This window comes from Beta vulgaris, chromosome 2 (genome assembly GCF_026745355.1).
Source record: "Beta vulgaris subsp. vulgaris cultivar EL10 chromosome 2, EL10.2, whole genome shotgun sequence".
Taxonomy (NCBI): domain Eukaryota; kingdom Viridiplantae; phylum Streptophyta; class Magnoliopsida; order Caryophyllales; family Amaranthaceae; genus Beta; species Beta vulgaris.
In genome coordinates, this window is record NC_079203.1 from 1705604 (window position 1) to 1730396 (window position 24793).

The window sequence follows — 24793 nt, forward strand, 5'->3', positions numbered from 1 at the left end:
TTTCGGGGTAGGGGACTAAGGGGGGGTTCCGATGGGTAGGGCGTAAGGGTGGGGGAGGAGGAGAAACAAAAAAAAAATGAGGTTTTGGAGGGAAAGAAATTTTCAACGCCGGAAAGTTGATAATTTGGCCAGAAATCATAATGTGGTGTTAAGTTGCCCGCAGAAGTATCTTAATTGATCCTTCACTCCAAAAAAAATTTAAGTGGTGTTTTTCCACAAAAATCTTATTTTAATTGATCCTTCCCCACAAAAAATCCAAGGGGAAAAGTTTTACTCCCTCCGTTTTCTGAAATTTTGCTCACTTCTCATTTCAATCTGTTCTGTATAGTTTACTCGTTTTTATATTATATCTATCTTGACAAAAGAAAATTATTAGTTTATTGGTCTATGACCCACTTCTGTTTCCTAACTATATGTAATTGGACCTGAATATCTTTCTTGTCTCTCCTTATATAATTCTATTTATTTTATACTACCTCTGTATTTTTTAGTTGTAACATTTGATTTTTCACATTTGTCGAGATGCTTCTTTGAACGTTAATATCTTTTATTGGGTGTAAGTAAAAATTATAAAATTTTGGTATTTGGAATACTTGCATTGAGACGAATCGAACAAGAACTCACTTGACTATGTTTTTCTTATACAATGATACGAGATAGTTAAACAAAGTTGGTTGATTAATAGTGTCACAAAAACAAATGATAAAACTAAAAAAAATACAGAGGTAGTATAAGTGGATCCAAAGTATAGTCTCTCATATTGTCTAAGATACTTTGTCCACTTTAACCAACCAAGACTTAAAAAAATGGAGGGATGAACAAGAATGCATCAATCAAGATGCTATTTCGACTGATCCATCAAGTTGCTTAGTTATATGTGAATTACAATTAATTATTCTAAACAACGAATACATTAAGCTGGCATTATCAGTCTTTTATTAGAAACATCGTGGTTGCTGAAAATCAACACCAATCTGAATGCATTTAGTCAACTCTCATCTTACTAACCTTTCATTAAAAATGACCAAGACTTTCAATCGTAATTAACAATTACAATCATGGTTATGCACATTAACAACTTTGGAAATGGAATTATCATGATTGATGTTGAAAGGAGAGGTGGTAGCTCAGTAGAGTACCATTCCGAATTTCAGGACATTGTCCAGGGTTCGAATTCTCATCCCTGTAATATGTTGGGCATTTAATTCTGGGTTGTTTAGCCTTGTATCCAGCTTCAGAGCTGACGTAGAATTCATCCAGAAACTTGGAAGCACCTTCACTGATCAAATAACCTACCTTGTTTCTTTTGCAAACCAAAGAAAAGCAGAAAGAATAGTTCGAATTAAGCCACAAATATAATGGAAAACCCAAGTAATTTAGCGAGGGTAAAAAATCTGCTTGAAAAATGGGATGTCCGTGTTTTCATATTAGTCAGTTTGTTTATCCAAGCATTTCTCACATTACTTGCACCCTTTCGAAAATCAAGTGCAAGTACATTCCTCAGTTTTCTGATTTGGCTGCTGTATTTATCAGCTGATGCAATTGGAGTATTTGTAATTGGGCTGATCTCCAGCAATGAAGGTGATACTCCGCACACTATAGAACTACTTGTGTTTTGGACACCATTTCTTCTGTTACATCTTGGTGGTCCAGACACAATTACTGCTCTGGCTTTAGAGGATAATGAGCTATGGAATCGACACGCTCTTCAATTGGCTACTCAGGTATCCATCACTGTTTATGTCTTCTTCCAATCGTTTCGAGAAAACAGACTGTGGATACCTGCAGTACTTATGTTTGTGGAAGGTTTGATCAAATATTTCGAGCGAACCTGTGCTTTGTTTTTCGCTAGCACAGACAGTTACAGAGACTCCCTAGTTGCTGAACCTGAACCTGGGCCTAACTATGCCAGGTTAATGGAAGAGTATAATTCCGCGAAAGGGGCTTATATTCCTACTGATTTCGAAGGTAAAGATGGGCGTTTAGAAGGCGGTGCAAGGTCAGATGAAAGAGATGGCCTAGTCGAAAATGATCAAAACCAGTCTGCAGCTGATGATGGCAGTGACCCAACTGGTGTTGCTAATTCTGATCTAAAGCTGACACTTGATGAAACAAATGTCAAAGAAGCACATCGCTTCTATGAAATGTTTAAAGCTCTACTAGCAGATGGGTTTCTGAGCTTGAAAGATCGTAAAGTAAGTCGTGACTTTTTTATCTCTGTGCCTGTTAAAGATGCTTTCAGGATCATCGAGATTGAGCTCAACTTAATCTATGATGTTTTCTATACAAAGCTATTTTTGTTGCAACGAAAACGAGCTTTTGCTCGAGTTTTCTGTTTTATATTCGTCATTGCATCCCTATTGATCTTCTCAATTAAGGACAAAAGCAAATACAAAACTGTTGACATTGTAATAACCTTTGTTTTGCTTCTTGGGGCCATAGCTTTGGACATATGTGCTGCTCTTATGTTTCTATTGTCAGATTGGTGGATCATTATCATTTCCTTTGATGGCAAGATGAAAAGCTACTTCCAGTGGATTATGGTTGTGTTTCTTAGGTGGTCAAGAAGAGCAAGACAACCCTGTCGTAGAAGATGGTCTGAATGCATCTCAAAGTATAACTTGCTAAAACGTTGCTTCAGGACGCCGCCTTCATTCTTCAACTTCCAATGCATCTTTAGTATAAAACGGATCAGAGATATTTTGCTTGGATTCTTGTATGTGGAACGACACAAGGTCGATAAAGAACTTGTCAATTTTGTCATAACAGAGCTAAAGAATAAAGCTGAGCTAGCTACTGATATAGAGGTAGCCAAGGAAGTATGCTCTTCCAGAGGTAGTTTAGTTTTAGAAGACGATTATTTCCTTGCTTCGGATTGCATTAGCCCTTGGACAGTAGATGTTGATTATGACGAAAGCCTTTTAATTTGGCACCTTGCTACTGACATTTGCTACTGGACTTCCACTGAAGATACAACATCAGAACATCGTAATATCAGTAAAGCACTCTCAGATTACATGTCATATCTGTTACTGAGGAAGCAAACGTTGGTATCCTCAGTCGTGGGAATGGCTGATACACGGTTTGAAGACACTCGTGCAGATGCGAAGAAGTTCATGAATAATAAAAGCATCAAGATCAGCTGGCTTGCAGATCCCTGGTGGACTGTGAAGCGGTTCATATGCAAGAAATTGTGTTGTCGAACCATGTCAGAGACAGATGACAGTCCATCTGTAAGAGTGGAAAATAAATTCTTTATGAACTTTAGTAAGAAGTTGCTTGAAGTAAAGGCAGATGTTCAGCCTATTGTTGCCAAGGGTGATAAAAGTAAATCTGTGCTTTTTGATGCATGTCGTCTTGCTAAGCAGCTAGAAATGTTTGGAGAAAAGAAATGGGAGATATGCAGTAAAGTTTGGGTGGAGTTGCTCTGTTATGCTGCTGTTCGTTGCTCGCCAAGATCGCATATTGCACAACTAAGTAAAGGTGGAGAGCTTATCACACTGGTGTGGCTATTTATGGCTCATCTTGGCTTAGGCGAGCGCTTCCTGCAAAACCAGGGATTCGGATGGACTAAGCTTATTATTCAGAAATGAGCACATTGCTGACTTACAGTTGCAGGCTGCAGCTGTTATTTCTGGCGAACATTTTGTTTATGGTCCTCTGCCCCCAACCCCTTCTAGCTCTTTTTCTTTGTAATACTTTTTGGCTAGTTGTGTAGTAAATTTCACAGCTTTGGTTTCATTGATACAAAGCATTATGTATTGTGATTAACAAGTGTATTATCACCCAATTTTCTAAACTCCATCCCCCCTTGATTTTTTGCTCTAACACGGACTTGACTTTTAAAATTCTCAAGTATTTTTAAAAATTTACTTGTAATACTGAAGTATGGCACAAGAATTTAGAAGAGGAGATAGATAAATATAAAAGAATCCCATAAACAAAATCCGCAGTAATATATTTTCTTCTCAAATCTTACTAGTTAAAAGAAAGTAAATTGTGAATGTGGCAAAGGACTAAATAAAACGTAAACATAACTTACAGCAACTTACTCCCCCAATCCCCTACTATACCTATTTCTCCATTTAACTTTGCTTATTATATTGGAAAAATTGACAAAAGGGTTTGAATTTTGGGTGATAATTTTTAAAAGGTGTGAAGTATTGATTAACTTGTGTAGGTCCAGACTGTAGGAGAGTTTTAACTTTTTGCGGGACTCAGTGACTTGAGATTGACGATTTTTGTAAATCTCACCTACCTCCTACTTCTCTCCCTCAATTAACCATTCGGTGGGACTCACATTTAACAAGTTATAAACTATTAACCAATTTGAAGTCACTAAGACCTGCTAAAAGTTAAGATTTCCTAAAGTAGAGATTACACAAGTTAATCAATAGCTCAGATCTTTTTAAAAATTAATACCCAAATTTCAGACCCCTATTATCAATTTTCCTGATACATATTTCTCACTAGTATTTTCTAATTAATGGATGTTACTATTGATTTCTCAATAGTACTATTAGACTATTGTTCTGTGTTTTATCCATATGAATCACGAAGACAATACAGAGTAAAAACAAAAAAACAAAAAAAAAAAAAAAAGAGAAAAGGAGATTCAAATATATGACTTATCGTTCAAAGCACCTCAATTTTAACCACTAGATCAAAGTATTCTTAATTAGACTATTGTCCTGTTGCTGGTTGTAAACTTAACGTTAATCAAATGTTAGTAAGTTATCAAACGTTACTAAGTTGCAATAAATTTGTTTTGGTACCAACTCCAAAAGTCTTAGTAATAATTAGACCAAGATGTTCTCTTAGCCTATCATTAGTATATTTCAATAATGTATTAAGTCTTCCATATAACCAGTTGACCTTTCACATCATGTGAAAAACACAACCACCGCTCCCCCAAAAAAATATTATGAAATTCATCAATCACGCAATTTGCAACATATTGATAAAACACGTGAAGATTAACTCGTATGCTCGATCAACATGAGATCAAAATTAGAGCAAGAATGAGAGAAAGAGGACGTCTACATGAAATGGTGGTGTTTGAAGGAATGGAATTGGCAAATATATCAGAGTGAAAGTATTGGGTCAGACCGTCTGACCCAATGCATATTATCAGACGGGCTGAGCCCAGTACTTTGAATTTGTTGAAACAAATTTAAAACCCAAAAATCTCCACTTTCACTTCCTCCTGAACTTCACAGGTTCTGCAAATGCCCTATTTCTCTCTCCCCTATTCATCTTCACCATCTTCACCGGAAAAACTGTTGTTGTTTGGTTTCTTTGGCATCTTCTTTTTTTTTTTTTTTTTGATAATTTCACGATGCCTCAGAACTGGACATCACTCGAACAACATAATCTCGTGACCCGTAAACCAACAATGGCTCCAAGGCGAAGTGATATGCATCATTTCCGCAAAATCTCATGACAGCTCCTCCATACAAATCAATACTTTCACCATAGAGTTCCATAGATTTGCCTTAAGTGGATACAATTGGTGCAGCTGATGTAAGTTTGACATTTGCTTGGTAAGGTTGTGAGCGTTAACTTGAACTATGAGATCATACAAATGAGTTGTATAAATGATTGTGCCATTAATCAATTTACTATCCTATATGCTTACAACAACTTCTGCCTAAATTAGTAAATTGATTCCAATTCTACAAGAATTAGGATATGAAACTCATTAGTGATGCTGGATTGCTGCTACCAGCAAAGAGAAGTTAATAGTTCAAAACTATTGTTGTTCTGAACATAAGTATGGAGTATCAGCTAAGAGGAATGAAGAAGAAGGAGAAAGTGAGAGAAAGTATAGGTTAGTGTTTTGTTTTCTTTTCAGTTGGACTTTGTTTTCTTTCAGTCGGACTTTCTTTTCTTTCAGTTAGACTTTGTTTTCTTTCAGTTGGACTTTCTTTTCTTTCAGTTGGACTTTCTTTTCTTTCAGTTGGACCAACTGAAAGAAATAATGGGCCAACTGAAAGAAATAATGGACTAACTGAAACAAAATGAAGACTACCTGAAGAAAAATGTAGACTACCTGAAAAAGAATAAAGACCAACTGAAACCCAAGTAAATCTAACTGAAGCACAAAAACCCACTGAAAAACAAAGAAGACTAACTGAAAACAAAATGAAGACTACCTGAAAAAAAATTGGAACCACCTGAAAAAAATTTGGAACCACCTGAAAGTCGTCCGACCAAGATTATGGTCGGACGAGTCCGACACAATACGTTGTCTATATCACATCTACAGAATCTTGCTGAGAAATTGAGTGTTGCATTAAATGGTATGCAATTTGAGACAAATGTGCATCGTCTTCGACTGTCTGATATCATTAGCATGCTCAAAAGTGTGCACAAGGAACTACAAGACAATAATGTGTTTTTATGTTTAGAGAAAGAGGTTGAGAAGAGGCTCAAATGTGGATTGCATCGAATTGAATTCCTTGTTAACGAGATAAAGGCATCCGATCCACTCGAAACTCTTATGGAACATGTAGCAGAAACAATTATCTTGCAGGGATACATCCCTTAGCTTAATGAAATTAACGTCGTTTTAGTCAAAAAAAAAAAAAAAGCATCCGATCCACAAGGTACGCACGCCAAATCACATTAATTCTTTATTTTCGTTTGGAATATTTCATTGGCAACCCCTGAGTAGTTGTATGATGGATGTGCACGTCATGTATGCGTTAATTTCGAAACTTGTTATTTTGTTATATGTTAAAGTACCAATTATATTTAAAATGTACTCCTCCATCTCAAAATATAGTTCTCGTTTTCATTTTGGGTGTTTCAAAATATACAAACTTTTATATGAGGCGGGCCACACCAAAGGTGTGGCCACCCCCTCCCCCCTTCTCTCACGCACGCCCCCTTCTTTCTCTCACGCACGCCCCCCTCTTTCTCTCATTTTTTTTTAAACTCTTTTTTTTTTCTCTTTGATGTCTCTCTCATTTTTCCTATTTTTTTTGCCTCATTTTCACTCTACTCTTATTTCCCCTATTTTTTTTTTCCTATTTACTCTCTCCTCTTATTTCCTCTAGAATTTTATCATTAACACATTGATAAATAAGGACGTGGCCAACTAATAATAAGTCCAAACTATGCCTTATAATAAAAGTTTGTGTTTGTAACCTTATTTTATGATACGAGGAACACATTACTTCATAATAAGTAACTATTATTATTATATAATAACTTGAATAGTTTATAGAATATTTTCATAAGAAAGGTAAAAGTAACTCATTAATGCTAAGGGGTTATTTTACTGACACTAAGGATTACTTTTTAATAATGTTAAGGGTTATTTTTACTGAAAATATAGGTTACTTTTTGTAATTATAAGAGGTTACTTTTTTTATAAATAAGGGTTACTGTTACTATAAATAGGGGTTAATTATAAGTTACTTTTTGTAACGGTAAGGGGATTACTTTTACTATAACTAGTGGTTACTTTTACTACAATTAGGGGTTACTTTTTATAATGTTAAGGAGTTACTTTTACTATATGTATATGTATGTAGACGAGATTTGATCCTAAGTCTTGGGAGCCACTTCCCAAAACTTTAACCAACTAAGCTAGTTGACATCCACATATGTATGTGTACATAATTTTTTTAACTTTGCTAAAATTTGCATTAATTAAGAAACAAAATTACAACTTAATGCTATCACAACTAAACATGAAACATAAAGCAAACAAACATTAAGGTAAACTTCACCTGCTCTTACATACCCTACTAAGAAAAATCAACTTGTTGCTGATCGATTCCAAATGAACCTTATTTTGGGCATTTTTTGGTGGGTTTGGGTAATCTTGAAGACAAAGACCTAATGTAATGAGAGCATGTGTTGAGATGTTAAACCCATACGATCTTCAAAGATACATTGCTGCATTTTATCTTAATGTGTACATAATATTGGTAATGAAGAAAATGATTGATTTTATCAAATAATCATGTATTGTTGGTTTTTTTTTTCCTTTTTTTGAAAGGATTTTATCACCTGATGAATTTTACGAAAATTTTCTGTTAATTATTCTCTTTTGAGGCTAGGTAAGGCTAACTATTTTCAATAAAACAAAAAACTGTGCATGAAAAACATAAGAAAACTATACTAAATAATCATAAAACCACGCAATAATCAATTCAAATGGCTATTTTTTCGTACGGTTTTGTGTTTTTTTTTTCTTTTGGTATGAAAACATCCATTTAACTTTTTGTTATTATCTATATAATTTTATACTCTAATCAAATTATTTAAGACTAGAATTTGAAACCCTTGCGATGCACAGTTTTTTTTTTTATGTGGTAGAATTATTATATTCAAACATGTCATAGTTGTGTAATAAATAAATAAAATAAATTATATATTTATTGAGATACATATTTTATAGTACTATAATTATATTCTTAATTAATAATTATTATTTAAATGCAAATCCCGAACTCTATTTGTATAATCTTTTGAAATTGTCTGTTCAAAATTAAACTTTAACTTTTATACCATCCAAAATTATATATTCTTCATCTTCTTTTACTTGCTTCATTTATCATGAATGACTGTCTTTTTTGTTGCTATATTTCTTTATTTACTAATACCCACAAATAAGAACAATAGTCCCCTTTATTTTATTTCATCTTTCTACCTATAAATTCCATATATTTGTCATTTTTTCATAAAGTTAGGTTCCCTATACTACCCTTTTTCTCATCTCCTATATACGTGTTCCTACACCAATTTTGCAAGTAACTAGATACGGATGAGTAGATATGTACCTATATCTATTTTGAACTCTATTTTTTATATTTATATAACTCAAATTTTAAAATATGATTTTGAAAGATATATTTTGTTTGATCTTGCAGTACTCTTCAGTTATAATCACATACAGTACACTATTCTTATAATTATTTCTATATGTATCTAAAATAAAGAATAAATAATATATTATTATTCATCTAAATAAATATATTTTTTCATAAGTTGTAAAATATATTATGAATGAATCTTATTTCAAATATAAAGTATATATCGAACGCTCTCCAACGGTATACAAATTATAATATTCCGAATTATTTAGCAAAAGTTATATTCAATTTACATAGTATAATAATTTAGGTTGTTTATTCAAAATCAAACTCTAATCTTCACTTATCTAAAACTCCTTGCATGTATTTATATCTATTCGGAACTCTATTTTAATAATAATAAAAAATGATATGGATATGCAGATATGCTGCTCTCTATAATATTCTAAGATTGTTTTTCAAAAATTAAACTCTAATTTTTTGATCACCAAAACTCTAATAATTATACAATTTTATCACTGTAGAATTTTTATTTTTCTTTTAATAACAAAGTTTTTTAATGAATTTTGTTCAGTACTAATTTTGGTTTAGCTGAGAAAGACTAAGATTGTGAAAGATAATATTTTTTCATAAAATTATACTGTAAATAGATCTTATTTTGACGCATATTTTAAGCGCTACATAATGGTACCAAAATTATAATGTTAGTGCTCCATACATTTATATAATAATGTAGTAGTTAAGGTTGTTTATTCAACACCAAACACTAATTTTCATGGTTACCGAATATAAATAGCCATAAACACGGGGTTACTAATATAAAGTAATTCTTTTTTTATTTATTATAAAGATCCATCAAAATTCATTAGCTGATTCATTACTGTTGCTACAACTAGAATAAGTAGTAGTAACTTCAACTATTGCTTTGATTTTTTTGTAGGAAGTAATAGTAAACATTACTTCAAAAAGCTGGCTAAGGATGTTCTTGAAGATGTTCCAATGTTTACAGATCCAATGCCGGCATGGAATTATGTACAAGAGGTAAAATAAATGATTGATAGACAGAAGGAGAGGGAGGACATTGTAAGTTTATTGTTGCAGGATGACTTGAATATTGATTCTGCTCCTGTGCTGCTTGTTCCTATTCTTGGAGTGGCTGGTACTGGTAAAACTGATCTCGCACGCCTTGTCTGTTCCGAAGACAAAGTGAAGAGATAACAGAAAGTTATCTCAATGAGATTAGAGAGAGAAACTCTTAATCTTTATTTCATAAACTCTCAAAAGAAAATTACAGCCTAAAGATTTATTTATACAAGAAGTTCTAAGCTAAAGAAAACTAACTGCTAGCTAACTGAATTATAACAACTTCTATAACAAACTAACAATCTTATAACAGAAAATGCCAGCTCATCAAGGAGAGGAATATCTCCTGAGTTACAGCCCCCTCTCAAGCAGGACTTGGGGAAGGCATAGAAGAAACAAGGCCTAGCTTGAAACTTAATAATTTATGATGAGCAGGTCCAAGAGACTTGGTTAACAAATCAGCTAGCTGCATCTGTGAACTAACATGATGAGTTGCTATGAAGCCAGATTCTACATTCTCTCTGACATAGTGAACATCAATGTGCAAATGCTTGGTTCTTTCATGAAAACAAGGATTTGCAGCTTGTGTTGAGCAGCCTTGTTATCACAAAACAAAGGCACAGGAATAAGAACATGAATTCGAAGATCAGTGAGTAAATTGTTGATCCAAGTGAGTTCACTGGTGGTGTGACTCATGCTGCGATATTCAGCTTCAGTAGAACTTTTAGAAACCACTTTTTGTTTCTTAGTTTTCCAAGATATGAGAGAAGTACCGAAAAATATACAATAACCTGTGAGAGATCTTGCTGAATCAAGACAAGAACCCCAATCTGCATCACAATAGCCATGAACTTGTAATGTAGAGTCAGCTGAATAAAACAGACCATGATGTAAGGTACGCTTTAAGTATTTAAGAACATGTTGAGTAGCAAGGAAGTGAGGAACTCTTGGAGTACATAGAAACTGGCTAAGCTGTTGAACCACAAAAGAAATATCGGGCCTGGTCATGTTGAAGTATAACAGCTTACCAATGATTCTTCTATAAAGCTCAGGATCAGTCATTAAGTCACCATCATGTTTACTGAGCTTGAGACCTTGAGGAAAAGGACAGGCTACAGCCTTGCAATCTGACATACCAGTGTTATGAAGAAGATCCAAAATATATTTTCTTTGATTCAAAAGAATACCAGCAGCATCTCTAGTAACTTCAATACCTAAGAAGTACTTGAGAGGGCCTAAATCTTTAATTGTGAATTCAGCATGTAGCTTATCCTTCAAATGCTGAATCTGAGGAAGATGGGTGCCAGCTATTAAGAGATCATCCACATAGGCCACAACTATAGTGTAAGAATTACCTTGTTGTGAAGTGAACATAGAGTAATCATACACAGATTGAATAAAACCAAGACTAAGAAGGAACTTAGTCAATTCTAAATTCCATTGCCTGGAAGCTTGCTTCAGGCCATAAATGGAACGTTTCAGTTTACAAACTTGACCTGGTTTGATCTTAGTGTAACCCAAAGGAGGCTGCATATACAAATCTTCCTCAATAAAGCCATGGAGGAAGGCATTATTAATATCCAGTTGATGAATGTCCATGTGACAAGCAGCAGCAACTGCAAAATTGTTCTAACGTAGTAAACTTGGCCACAGGACTAAAAGTATGCTTATAATCCTTGCCCTTAATCTGTTTATCACCACGAGCAACTAATCTTCCTTTACACTCTCCACAGTGCCATCAGGATTAAACTTATTTTATAGACCCACTTGCAACCAATAGGTTTAACACCACTAGGAAGATCCACAATATCCCAAGTTCCATTTTTTCAAGGGCCTCCAACTCTTTATGCATAGCATCCACCCATCTAGGATCAGTCTTGGCTTGAGCATAAGAAGAAGGCTCAATAGTAGAGAGAACATTTGTTAAGCTAGCAAGATGGTCAGTAGATAAGGAAGAAAGTTCAGGACATTGAAAGACATTAAAGGAAGAAGAATTAGAAGAAGGGAAGGAGAATAAGAGGTTTAGCAAGAACAAAATCTGTGTATTTTGTAGAAGGAATAGGTTGTCTAGAAACTTCTTATAGGAGAACAAACAGGTTCTATAACCTGAGTGCTAGAAGATGGAATAACAATATCAGTAGAAGGTGCAGGAGAATTAAGAGAAGAAGATGATTGGTCAGTAGGTAAATCAAGAGAGATAGGAGAAGATGTGTTAGAAGATGTATGTAGGGGAGATGTAGAAGATGTAGAAGAAATAGGTGAGAAAAAATGAGGAATATCATCATCATGTAATGCAGGATTAACCATAGAAGTAGATGGTGGAGAAGAATTAGTTTGTGAAGAAGAAGATATTTTAAAAGGAAAAATATCTTCCTGAAACTTAACATCTCTACTGAGAATGATTTTGTGAGATTGTAAATCATATAGTTTGTACCCTTTTTGTCCATAGGGATAGCCTAAGAAAACACATTTCTTAGCCCTAGGAGCAAACTTGTCAGAAGATTTGCAAGAAGCATAGCACAAACAACCAATAACCTTCAAATGATCATAAGAAGGTGGTTGTTTCATTAAGCATTCATATGGTGTAAGCCATTGTAACACAGAAGAAGGCATGAGATTAATGAGGTAAGTAGAAGCCAAAAGACATTCACCCCAAAATCTATTTGGAAGAGCAGCATGAAATTTTAGAGCCCTGGCAGTTTACAAGGAGATGCTTATGCTTCCTTTCAACCCTGCCATTTTGTTGAGGTTTACCAGGCAAACTTCTTTGATGAATAATGCCTTTGCTAGCAAACAAGGAAGAACAAGCTTCCTGAAAAATCTCAGTCCCATTGTCACTTCTAATGATTTTAATAGAAGTATCAAATTGATTCTCAACATAAGCAATGAAATCTTTGATCAAAGTAGGTATTTGAGTTTTAGAATGGACCAAATGAGTCCAAGTAGTTCTTGAAAAATCATCAAGTATTGTTAAAAAGTATGTAGCACCTGATAAAGAAGAGTGTCTATAAGGACCCCAAAGGTCCACATGAACTAAGTGAAAAATAGCACCAGCATGAGAAGTAGAAATAGGAAAAGGTGAGTTATGAGACTTAGCAAATATACAAGGTTCACAACAAAAATCTGCCATATTATTCTGTTTGAAAGAAATTGGTAGCTTTGACATTTTTTGTACTGATAAGTGACCTAGTCTAGCATGTAGAATACTAAAACTAGGTACAGAAATGCCAACATGGAAACTTTTATTAAACAAAGCTAGATCAACAGCAGATGAGTTTGAAGAGGAAGAAACAGTACTGAACTTATATAAGCCAGCCTGTTGATAGCCAATTGCCAGAATATCTTTAGTTGTAGGGTCCTGAAATTGGTATGAAGAAGATGTGAATATAGCAAGCAAATGATTTTGAGACAAAAGCTTACTAACAGAAAGAAGATTGTGAGTAAAATCAGGTATTAACAATACATTTTTCAAGATGATTTTATCAGTAAGTTGAACAGTGCCAGTTATATGCACTAACTTGGTAGTACCATCAGGTAGACCAACTTTAATAGGTGTATGTAATAAATTATGTGAAGCAAAGAGGCTTCTATCCCAGATCATATGATCTGTTGCTCCAGTGTCTACAATCCAAGCTATTTTATCATGCAAAAATGGCAATGAATTAGCATTGGAAGCAGTGATTATACCTGCAAAGTTTACTGAATGATTGAAGTCTGAAGCATTTTGAGAAGCTTGACCTTTCACCATCTTCATCATTTCCTTGTAAACAGCTTGGACAAGAGCAGAATCAACTTGAGTGTGTGTAGTAGAACCATTAACACCTCCTTCAGAAAGATCTAAAGGTGTATTGCCAGCAAATTCAGTGCTATTACCAAGTTCTCCAACATGTGCAGCCAATTTATTTGTGACAGTAACACCAGTAGACTTGTTTTTCATATTAAGAAACCAATCTGGATACACACCAGTCAACTTGAAACATTGATCCATAGTGTGACCAGTTTTCTTGCAATAATCACATTTTCTACTAGTTTTATCAATCTTGAATCTCTTCCCATCTCTTCTGTCATACTGAGAAGGATTAGCATGTAGTATAGATCCCTGAGGTGCTTGTTGTCTCATAGACATAAATGCACTGGTTTGTAGTGAAGATTCTTGCTGAACATTAAGCCTATTCTGTCTCTCAACTTGTAAAAGCATGTAATAAAAGCATGTAATATGCTCTATTCACATTAGGTAAAGGATCCATACTTAATATGTTTGTTGTAACAGTATCATATCCTTTATCTAATCCAACCAGCAATTGAATTAGCTTTTGTTTCTGATCAGCAGCTAAAACTTTCTTTAAAATTCCACAAGAACATTTTTCTAATGCTCCACAATCACAATCAGGAAATCCATCTAACAATTGTATTTCATCCCAAATTCTTTTCAGTTTAGAATAGTATTGAACAATAGAATCAGAACCTTGAGAGATAGATGACAATTGTTTATGTAATTCAAACAATTGAGGTGCGTTAGATTGGCCATACCTTTCAATAATTTCTTCATACAACTGATTGGCAGATTGTTGAAGAATAAATCCTTCTGCAATCACTTTGTCCATGGAATTCAGTAACCATGACTGAATCATGTAATCATTCCTTAACCATTTCTGCAGTTCTTCAGAATTAGATGGAGGTCTAGGAGTTTTTCCATCAATAAATGTCAGTTTATTCTTAGCTCCCAAAGCTAATCTGATTCCACGATTCCAAGTAAGGAAATTATCACCATTAAGCTTATGAGCACCAAGGTGTTGATCAGGTTGGTCTCCTGATCCTAAGAAATACTTGTCTGTATATCCTAGCATTGTTGTCTGAGGTTGAGAAACAGAATTTTGAGAAGTTTCTGTCATTTTCATAATCAAGAAATTGAATAATCTTGCAAATGAAGATTAAAATTGGAGAAAATCAACTCAAATTGTTGATTCTATTGAAAAATAATCAACTAAAACGTTGATTTGAATTAAGGAATTGAAGAATTTCAGCAAGAATTATCTTGATTTCTGTAAGAATTGATTGAATACAATCAAATATCGAAGAACTCGATCAATATTTGAGCGTGTGGCTCTGATACCATGAAGAGATAACAGAAAGTTATCTCAATGAGATTAGAGAGAGAAACTCTTAATCTTTATTTCATAAACTCTCAAAAGAAAATTACAGCCTAAAGATTTATTTATACAAGAAGTTCTAAGCTAAAGAAAACTAACTGCTAGCTAACTGAATTATAACAACTTCTATAACAAACTAACAATCTTATAACAGAAAATGCCAGCTCATCAAGGAGAGGAATATCTCCTGAGTTACACAAAGTTACAAAGCATTTCAACGAGGTACGTTGGGTAGACATTTCCGGAGTTAAAGATGTCACACAGTTGTTGACTCGTGTTCTTCTCAAACTCGGCTCTTACCCAGATGCGCGTAGTGACATTGTTGATGAGTTGCAAAGAGTATTTGGCTGGCAAAAAATACTTGCTTGCATTGGGAGACTTGTCTGGTGATCAAGATTTTTCTTTTGGGAAATGGTTAGAATTTTTGGAGCCTTTGTTGGGTGCTTTTGCTAGAAGTATACCTGGAAGCAAGATATTAGTCACCTCTAGGTCCGCAAGTGTAGCAGCTGTAACGCGTCACACCTTGGTGCGATTGCAAAGGGAGGCTACACCTTATCTATTGGAACCACTTCACCTGAACGAGTCTGTAGCTTTCATTCAGAGCATAGCATACAAGGGAATAGCTGAAAAGGAGAGAAATCCTTTGTTGATAGACATTGGTCTTGAAATTTTTAACAAGTGTGCCAATAATCTACATGCCATAACAATTATAGCTTCCATTCTTTCTTCTGAACCTAACAATTATAAAAAGTGGCAGCATTTTAATGATATTTTGCTTGCAAGAGTTGAGGATCCTGTAATCTGTATTAAGTCAGTTCTGGACCTAATGCAGAAACATGATACATTGCAGCCGGTCTTGAGTTACTCTTCTGTTCCAAACCCACTTTTGTCTTACTCGGCGTTGTTTCCACATGACTACAAATTTAGTAAGAGAAAACTGCAACAACTATGGGAAGTCCAAGGATTCCTTGATTCAGTGCCATCAATAGAAGCGTTTAATGCTTGTTTTGAGGCACTTCTTGCTGAAGAGTACTTCCTGGAAAACAGAAAAAGAGATAAAGATGGTGAGATAGTCTATTACACCACACAGGCTTTGATGCATGAGGTAGCGAAGCATCTGGTGAGGGATAATTGTTGTTTACTTGATAAGCCTACGAATCAAATTGATGCTCAACATGTAAGCTTTATTGTTGACTCTTCTTGGAAATCTCCAAAATGGCTTAAAGACTCCAAGCTATTGAAGTGTCTTCTTTTTCTTCCTCATGAATCATGTGGGTTTGTTACTATCGATAACATCAACGACATCTTGGCAAATTTGAAGTGTTTACAGGTGTTGGATTTAGCCATTGTGAATTGCAGAAATGGTCCTGATTCCATAGGGGAGTTGAAGCAATTGAGATACCTCAGACTTGGTATCTCCTTTGATTCGCTCCCAGAGTGCATCACAAGCTTGCAGTACTTGAGCACTTTGGATCTTCGGCACACTACAATTCAGGAACTGCCTCAAAGCTTTCATCAATTACGCTGTCTAAAACACTTGTACATTGGAGGTAGATTGATTGATTTGCCACCTAGGTTCTGGGAATTAACTCAACTACAAACCTTAGATGTGTTCATAGTAGGACAAAATAATGGGTTAAACGCACTGGCTAATCTCCTGCATCTTACTGGAAAGTTGAAGTTATGTTATAAAAATTCTAATGAGAAGCACGTAGGACCAAATTACAATAGAATCATAGCGGACAAGGATCCCATATCTTTATCGGATTTGAAGATAGATGATTTGTCGTTAGTATGGTCGTCTTTGAAAGGAGCACCTGCCACTGATTTTGCAAAAGAGAAAAATGTCATAGAGTTTGATATTTTGCAACCCCCTGCCACTCTGAAAAGCTTGGCAGTTCAAGGTTGGAAGGGAACATGTTTTCCACCCTCTACCTTATCCAGTAACCTTGTGTCTCTTCAACTTCAAGGTCTTGAGGCCTTAGAGTGCATAGAGATTTGTCAAGATCCTCGTAAGACTCATTCTGCTGCAACAACAGACTTCCCGTCTTTGAAGTATTTGATTATGGTTAACTTGCCACTACTAGCGCGGTGGTCTAAGGTCAAGGACCATAATCCTGACAGCCAAGAACAAAAGCAATATGTTCCACAAAAGATTTTCAATCGTCTTTCTGAACTCAGAATAAGTGGTTGCCCGAAGCTGATGTCAATGCCTTTGGTCCCAAGCCTTGAGAAGCTGGAGGTATCTGACATCCATGAAAAGCTACTGAAACATCTCTTAAGCACACAGGAATCACAAGCATTATCATCATCATCAGAATCATCAGCATCTCCTACACTTAAGGAGCTGCATATCAACTCTGTTCATGAACTAGAGTTTTTCTCAATCACTGTAACTTCTTTGCAGGTGCTAACTATTACAGAATGCAGGAAATTGACCAATGTGCTCGTAGAATCTTTCAACTCCCTTAAACGACTGAAGATTCGAGCATGCCCTGGATTGAAAGATATTTCACATGCATTGCACATCTCTCTGTCCTTGAGGAATTAGTGATCGAGAATTGTGAAGAATTGAATTGGGAGGATAAGATGGATGGCATAGGGCGCAATGCTGATGATTGTGCAGGAGCTGCTAAGCAAGGCCTCAATAATCTTCGCTCTTTGTCAGTGACAAACATCTTCAAGCCTAAACCCCTGCCAAGAGGACTTGGTTGCCTCAAAACATTGAAGGAACTCACACTCTGCTGGCTCTACAACATGATTGTCCTCCCAGAGTCAATTGGGCACCTCACTCAGCTTAGTCGGCTTCTGATTCGATATTGTTCTAAATTAAAAAAACTTCCAGAAAATTTTGCTAACCTCAAGTCTTTAATACAACTTGAGATTAAGGAATGCCCGAAGCTAGAGAGACGATGTAAGCAGCCCAATGGTGAAGATTTGAATCTTATTGGCCACATCCCCAATGTTCATCTTGGAAAATTGAGGTATACAGGTAAAGTTTTTAGCACTTTGTTTCCAATCATTGTAGTTTCAGTTTCTGATTTATGAATATAACAGTGTTGTTGCTAGTATAAGATCCAAGATCCTATAAATCTGATTGTTACTTCTTTTTTGGTTGATTTTGACAGGAAGATTGTCAGTTCCAGCAGTTAATCATGTGAATTTCTAAACCATTTTGAAACCATAATCCTGTTTTCCCAAGGTATCATATCCCAGCCTTCTAAATTTAATGCACATCAAACAATTTCACTGTTGAAATTTTAACGTAGGCTGATGTTAGAGCTACATAATTTGGTCCCTAATCTTACCACGATGTAGTGTAGTAGCTTCCGCGAATGAAAATTATGTATATGCACCTTCAATCTTTGTAATCAAATTGTGGCATTAATAATGTAGTTACTACTATATAGGATGTAATCATTGATGACAGACTATTAACTTCAAATAATTATAATGGTCATCACAATATGATCACATGTTTCAAGATACTTAAGCATCTTCCGTTATATTTCCTCCGTCCCATAATATAGTGCCTATTTCATTTTTGGTGGTCAAACTTTAAAATCTTTGACCGAATATTCTCATTTGTATATATAAAAAAACATATTCAAGTAGGATCTTGTTAGATTCGTCTCAATGTGTAGTTTCATAATATGAACATTTTATATTTTTTATTAATAAGGAATTGTAGATATTAAAGGTCAAAGTTACGTTTTGGAGACCGTGAAAAAAGAAACAAGCACTATATTATGGGACGGAGGGAGTAGTACATTGATTAGAAAAAAGTTTTGATGTAAAATACTAATATACATACATTGATGCAGCTGAAATTGCGGCACGATCTCAATGGGTTACATCCCCAATTCTTATTAAAAACTACTCCCTTCCTCCCAAAATATAGTTCCCATTTCTTTTTGCATAGTCTCCGAGACGTATCTTTGACCTATTATGTCTTCTATTTCGTATTAGTAAAAAATATAAAAAATTGATATTATGAATGTACATGTTGAGACGAATCTAACAAGACCCCACATGAATATGTTTTCTTGTATACATTAATGAGAATATTTGGTCAAAGATTTTAAATTTTGACTCCCAAAATAGAAATGGGAACTATATTCTGGGACGGAGGGAGTAGTTATTAGTTCGGGTTTTGTCCCGTGTAAGAAAAAAATTTCATTTATTAATATTGCATCTTTAATTGAGAACACTAAATACAACTTAGGGCATGTTCTCTTCGGCATAAAACAGCTGAACTGAACTGATCTGAACTGAATAGATCTGAACTGAATTGAACTGAATTGAACTGAACTGAATTGGACTGAACTAAACTGAAATGAATAGTGATATGTGAGAGTTTAAGTATTGTCAAGAGCTAAACTGAACTGAACTGGTCTGAACTGAACTGAACTGAACTGAATTGAACTGAATTGAACTGAAATGAAATGAAAATAAGCTGGGGAGAACAGACCCTTAGCTTATACATAATAATATTGGAATTGTTTACCGCCTCCTCTCTCCTTCTTTTTGTCTATTCTCTCCTATCCCACAAAACCCTAATTTTCAACCTAGGGGCTACCACTATCCTTTTGGGCAGTGATAAGCCCATTTTCTCCTTATATTACTAGTTTCTTTATGTTTATGTTTCTAATAAACTTCAGTCTCTCTCTAATGGATAGTTTTTCTACCCATATATTGGGTTATGTCTATCCATATATTAGGTTTTTATTTTTGGGTTTTTGTGTAATTCAAGATGTTGATTTGTTGATCGAAATTTATGCGGAATTGCAACAGATGTCAAGACTTCGTTTTCAATCACTTGAATTGAATCCGGTTCTACTTGAAAACTACAAAAGATCGACAGACTCACTTGCAGAAGGCTGCATCAGACAACGATGTGAAAAATGAGGGTTTTCAGAAATATTAGATCTACTCAATTAACGATGGTGGTTTTGTCATATTAGAATTGTATTTATATCATTTTGTTATGCATTTGTTTAGTTTTGACTTCTATTGTAGATGTTGTATATATGACTTTGAATCAATGAATTAATGTTTATTTCAAAAAAAAAACACAACTTAGTTTAGTGGTTAAAACTTTAGTATATGAACTTGAGGTCACAGGATTGAAACCTATGTTATGCAATTTCTAATTTTTTTTTGTTGTATATGGATTATATTAAGTCAGATCATTAGCTAAAACTCTCTAGGGATAGCGTCATGATAGGCGTGTCGCGCACCTAACAAAAATAAATAATCTAACTAATCCTCCACTAGGGGAAAAAAACAGAAGGGCTGCGCAAGAAGGGTTGCGCTTTTGATAAAAGCGCAGCCCTAATTTTGAAGGGCTGCGCTTTTCTGGAAAAGCGCAGCCCTTCACCTTGAGAAGGGCCATTTGTTGTTGGTTGCATTTCGGGAACGAAAAGGCCATTTCCTAACTATGTAGTAGGGTAAGTCAGAGTCGATCCCACAGAGAGACAGTTGTTCTATGATTAGCCCTTAAATAATGGTAAGACTAAAGGAGATTAATAACAATGATCGTTGAATCAACTATACTAATCAATATATAAATAAAAGACTCTACAGTTAAGTATCCCCACTAGCACGAAGTAATACAAAATAATTCCTACCCCAAATTAATCAATTAACTGTTCACAAGGAAAAGTCCACCCTATAAAGTACCATAAACCTCTCCCGAGTATCTATGGCTTCTCTAATATGCATTCAAGCCTACTCCCGTGGAATCATGCAAATTAAAGACATTAAACACGACACTTTAACTTCCTAACAATCCATTCTACCTACTCCCGTGGAGAACTTCATGTCCTTAATTGAAATACTCAAATCCGTCAAAATTCAACTCCCGTTGTGATCAAGACAATGGAATTAGAATAATACTAATTATCCCTAATCTAGTATTGGAATATGCACAATCAATTAAGCAAGAACAATTAACAATTAATATGAGAATTTAAAGAAACAATCATGAATTAAATCATACTAGGGTTCAACTTAACCATAGATAAAAGAAACTACTCTATCATGAAATAAATAAACAAACTAGAGAAAAATAATTGAAATTCATAATAATAAACAAAGGAAAAGAAGGAGAAAATAAATACTTGAATTGATGGAAGAAAGGTAGAGTCTTGGAGAACAATGAAAATCTACAAGTTTTCTCTCTCTAACTTCTCTCTAAAAAACCCTAAAAAATGTTTACAATAGACTTCCCCCCAAAATAAGGTTTTTAAAGTCCTATTTATAAGCTTAGAATAATATAAACCGACATAAGTTAGGTCACGCGGAAAACACGACACACCAGCAGGTTGCACGGGCAAGCAGCTTATTGCACGGGCGTGCAGGGTCGCGCACGGTCGAATGGAATCTCGCTAGGTCGCACGGCCGTGCATAAATCCGAACGGGCGTGCGAGCGAAACAGTGATTTTTGCTCAACTTTGAACAGGTATAACTTTTTCTCCAGAGCTTTGTTTTGTACATATAATATATCGATGAAAAGCTCTTCCAGTCTAGTTTCCAACCCAACTAGAACCACCTCATTATCAGTTTTGTATCAAAAGTTATGGATAAAATGGTGCAGAGGTGTCATATTTCACACAATTGCATGAAGTCCTTTGTATCTTCTTCAATTCCAATCCGTTTAGAGCACATGATATAGTTTTTGATGGTAATACAAGTGCCTTAATCATAGTGTCCTTAAAAATGAGTCCAAAGTACCTGAAATTATATCAAAACACCAAACAACCCGTGAAAGCACTGTAGCTTATAAAAAGGGACCTAAATATGCATAAATGCGATATAAATGCTCTAATGCTACATGAAAATGCACCTAATATGCAACTAAATGATGTTAGAATATGTACTTATCAAACTCCCCCAAGCTAAACATTTGCTTGTCCTCAAGCAAACCAAATCAATTCACACGGGAAGAGTAAAATGCAATTTTGTATAGGAATTATCACTAGTGAAAAAAAGCAGTAGGGCTGCGCTGAAAATGGCATGTAGGGCTGCGCTTTTTGAGGGCAGCCCTTTCCATCGCAGCCCTTCAGTATTCAAGTAGAGCTGCGCTAGAGAAGCGCAGCCCTTCACAACGAAGGGCTGCGCTTTTTACAAAAAGGCGTAGCCCAGATGGAAGGGCTGCGCTTTTTTGAAAAAAGCGCAGCCCTTCTAAGCTAGAAGGGCTGCGCCTTCTTCACAAGCGCAGCCCTTCTAAGTTTAGAAGGGCAGCCCTTGTAGCAAGAAGGGTTGCGCTAGTTTAAACTAGCGCAGCCCTTCTTGCTAGAAGGGCTGCGCTAGTTTAAACTAGCGCAACCCTTCTTGCTAGAAGGGTTGCGCTAGTTTAAACTAGCGCAGCCCTTCTTATTAGAAGGGCTGCGTTAGTTTAGACTAGCGCAGCCCTTCTTATTAGAAGGGCTGCGCTAGTTTAAACTAGCGCAGCCCTTCACTTTATAATTTTTTTTTTTTGGCTTGCTCACAGCCTGCACATACCAGCAGCACAGCCTGCACCCACACACCAGCCCCACCCCCACCCATAACCTCCCTTGGACAAGAAAAAAAATGCAAATTGCAATACGATAATATATGACAAGTGGAGAAAGGTAATAATTAACTTCAAATATATTAAAATAATGTAAAAAGTGTACATAGGATGATAGAAACTAGCTAGTACATTGTTGGAGCGAAAATCTCATCCTATGCAATCATCGGTAATGTGGGACGCCAACTTATCCCGAACTTCGTCAATTTCTTCTTTGGTGAAGTTCCTCAAACGTGGTATGGAACTAGCATAAACCTTGCAAAACAACCAAGGAATAAACATATACAAAAAGTCAATCATTTTACCGTAGTTAGTACTTCTAAAAATGACATATATCTTCCCGAAATGGAATCAAAATCAAATGCAAGCCTAAAAGTCTACACACTAGTTATAATATATCTCATATAATCATGTTCAAAGAGAATTTGAGTTAAATCACTTCATAATACTTTTGGGAGCGAAAAGGCCAAAATAGGCCAAAATAGGCCGGAAATGGCCTTTTCGTTCCCGAAATGCAACCAAAACAAATTAAAGCCTAAGAAACTACATACTAGTTATAATATGCCTCATATAATCATGTTCAAAGAGAATTTGAGGTTAAATCACTTCATAAGTACATTTTGGGAGCGAAAAGGCCAAAATAGGCCAAAATAGGCCGGAAATGGCCTTTTCGTTCCCGAAATGCAACCAACAACAAATTAAAGCCTAAGAATCTACATACTAGTTATAATATGCCTCATATAATCATGTTCAAAGAGAATTTGAGGTTAAATCACTTCATAACTACATTTTGGGAGCGAAAAGGCCAAAATAGGCCAAAATAGGCCGGAATTGGCCTTTTCGTTCCCGAAATGCAACCAACAACAAATTAAAGCCTAAGAATCTACATACTAGTTATAATATGCCTCATATAATCATGTTCAAAGAGAATTTGAGGTTAAATCACATCATAACTACATTTTGGGAGCGAAAAGGCTAAAATAGGCCGGAAATACAACAAACAACAATTGGAAACCTAAAAGTTACATACCTTTCGAAGATCAACAACATCTTTGCAATAGTTGACGATATCGAGCATGAACCTCATGACGTAATACCCACACGCAAGTCCACCTTCTTGTACCGGACACTAAAATTCACCAAAGATGCAATAAATGACATGTTATATGTGTATTATGTGTTTGTATAAAAGGATGCAAAAAATATTACATGTTACCTCGACTAAATACCAAACAGGAGCTTTTCCTTGTCGAAGTCCAGATGAAGTAATCTTCTTCATCACACTACATCAATACACATTATTATAAGATTAGATGTACATTTAATATTTAATAAGCTAAGTGTGCATATATAGTTTGATTAGGCTACCTATTTAACAATGATTTGACTAGTAAGGACCGTATTGTTCCTTTACGCAAAGAATCAAAGTGGTAGACTTCGTTACTTGACACACATATTGCAATGAGTGTCCAATGGTTCCTACAACAATAAAAATAATGTTATTGTTATCGTAGAACAACTAATAGGTCAATTTAATTAATTAAAAAGTCAGTTTAAGAAGCATACGATTCAATGTAAGGAAGAAGAACGATCTTATATCCAAGACGAGAACATGCGTTCAAAGAATCCTTGAGATATACTTTCACCTCTTTTTCGTTTTGTACGCAACTGTCATCTCGTACAAAGCTTGGACATAACCAACCAAAGATTGGCTGACTAGATCGCCTCACATCATTGTATAATAGCCTGAGAATTCATATTGATAAAAATAAAACTTACTTATTATGGAAGTTATTATTAGTTGGATTGAATACTACTTAATTAATAAAGTATTACCTCATGAATGTTTGTATCATGGAAACATTCAACTCTTCCCCAAGTAAGAATTCTTTAATATCATCCTTAGAAATGAAGGTCGATGTTTCCTCATCAATGTAGTGGAATTGGTGGTGCGACAACTTAATCTCAATCATTGCTTCATCGGCTGCATCGCTAATGCACTCATGTAGCCAGAAGCACGGTTTAGTAAGGCGTTGCACCACCTCCATATCCGTAATGAGTGGATACTTTGCCGAAGAATTCGTTCCCACTTGGGCACGTCGGCCTCCCTGAGGTGAAGCTACCTTCTTTCCCTTCCTGTCGGCCTTCCCCGAACCCTAGTAATTAGTTAAATTAAA

The 24793-nt window shown here is 35.3% G+C and overlaps 3 protein-coding genes across 3 annotated transcripts; 2 read left to right on the plus strand and 1 right to left on the minus strand.

Moving 5' to 3' along the window:
* The first annotated feature begins 1131 nt into the window (after positions 1 to 1131).
* Positions 1132 to 3790, plus strand: LOC104887761 (hypothetical protein). Its single transcript, XM_010672490.3, has one exon. It carries the CDS (start codon positions 1359 to 1361, stop codon positions 3591 to 3593), a length of 2235 nt encoding a protein of 744 aa, XP_010670792.2. The 5' UTR covers positions 1132 to 1358; the 3' UTR covers positions 3594 to 3790.
* An 11575-nt stretch (positions 3791 to 15365) lies between these two features.
* LOC125495251 (putative disease resistance protein RGA4) lies at positions 15366 to 17612 on the plus strand. Its single transcript, XM_048639906.1, has one exon. It carries the CDS (start codon positions 15366 to 15368, stop codon positions 17610 to 17612), a length of 2247 nt encoding a protein of 748 aa, XP_048495863.1.
* A 4947-nt stretch (positions 17613 to 22559) lies between these two features.
* LOC130590554 (uncharacterized) lies at positions 22560 to 24768 on the minus strand. The gene is made up of 6 exons (XM_057393060.1): positions 24453 to 24768; positions 24183 to 24362; positions 23985 to 24095; positions 23833 to 23899; positions 23647 to 23745; positions 22560 to 22871 (listed from the first exon to the last, which is right to left on the minus strand). Exons 1-6 carry the CDS (start codon positions 24662 to 24664, stop codon positions 22767 to 22769), a joined length of 774 nt encoding a protein of 257 aa, XP_057249043.1. The 5' UTR covers positions 24665 to 24768; the 3' UTR covers positions 22560 to 22766.
* Positions 24769 to 24793: the final 25 nt, after the last annotated feature.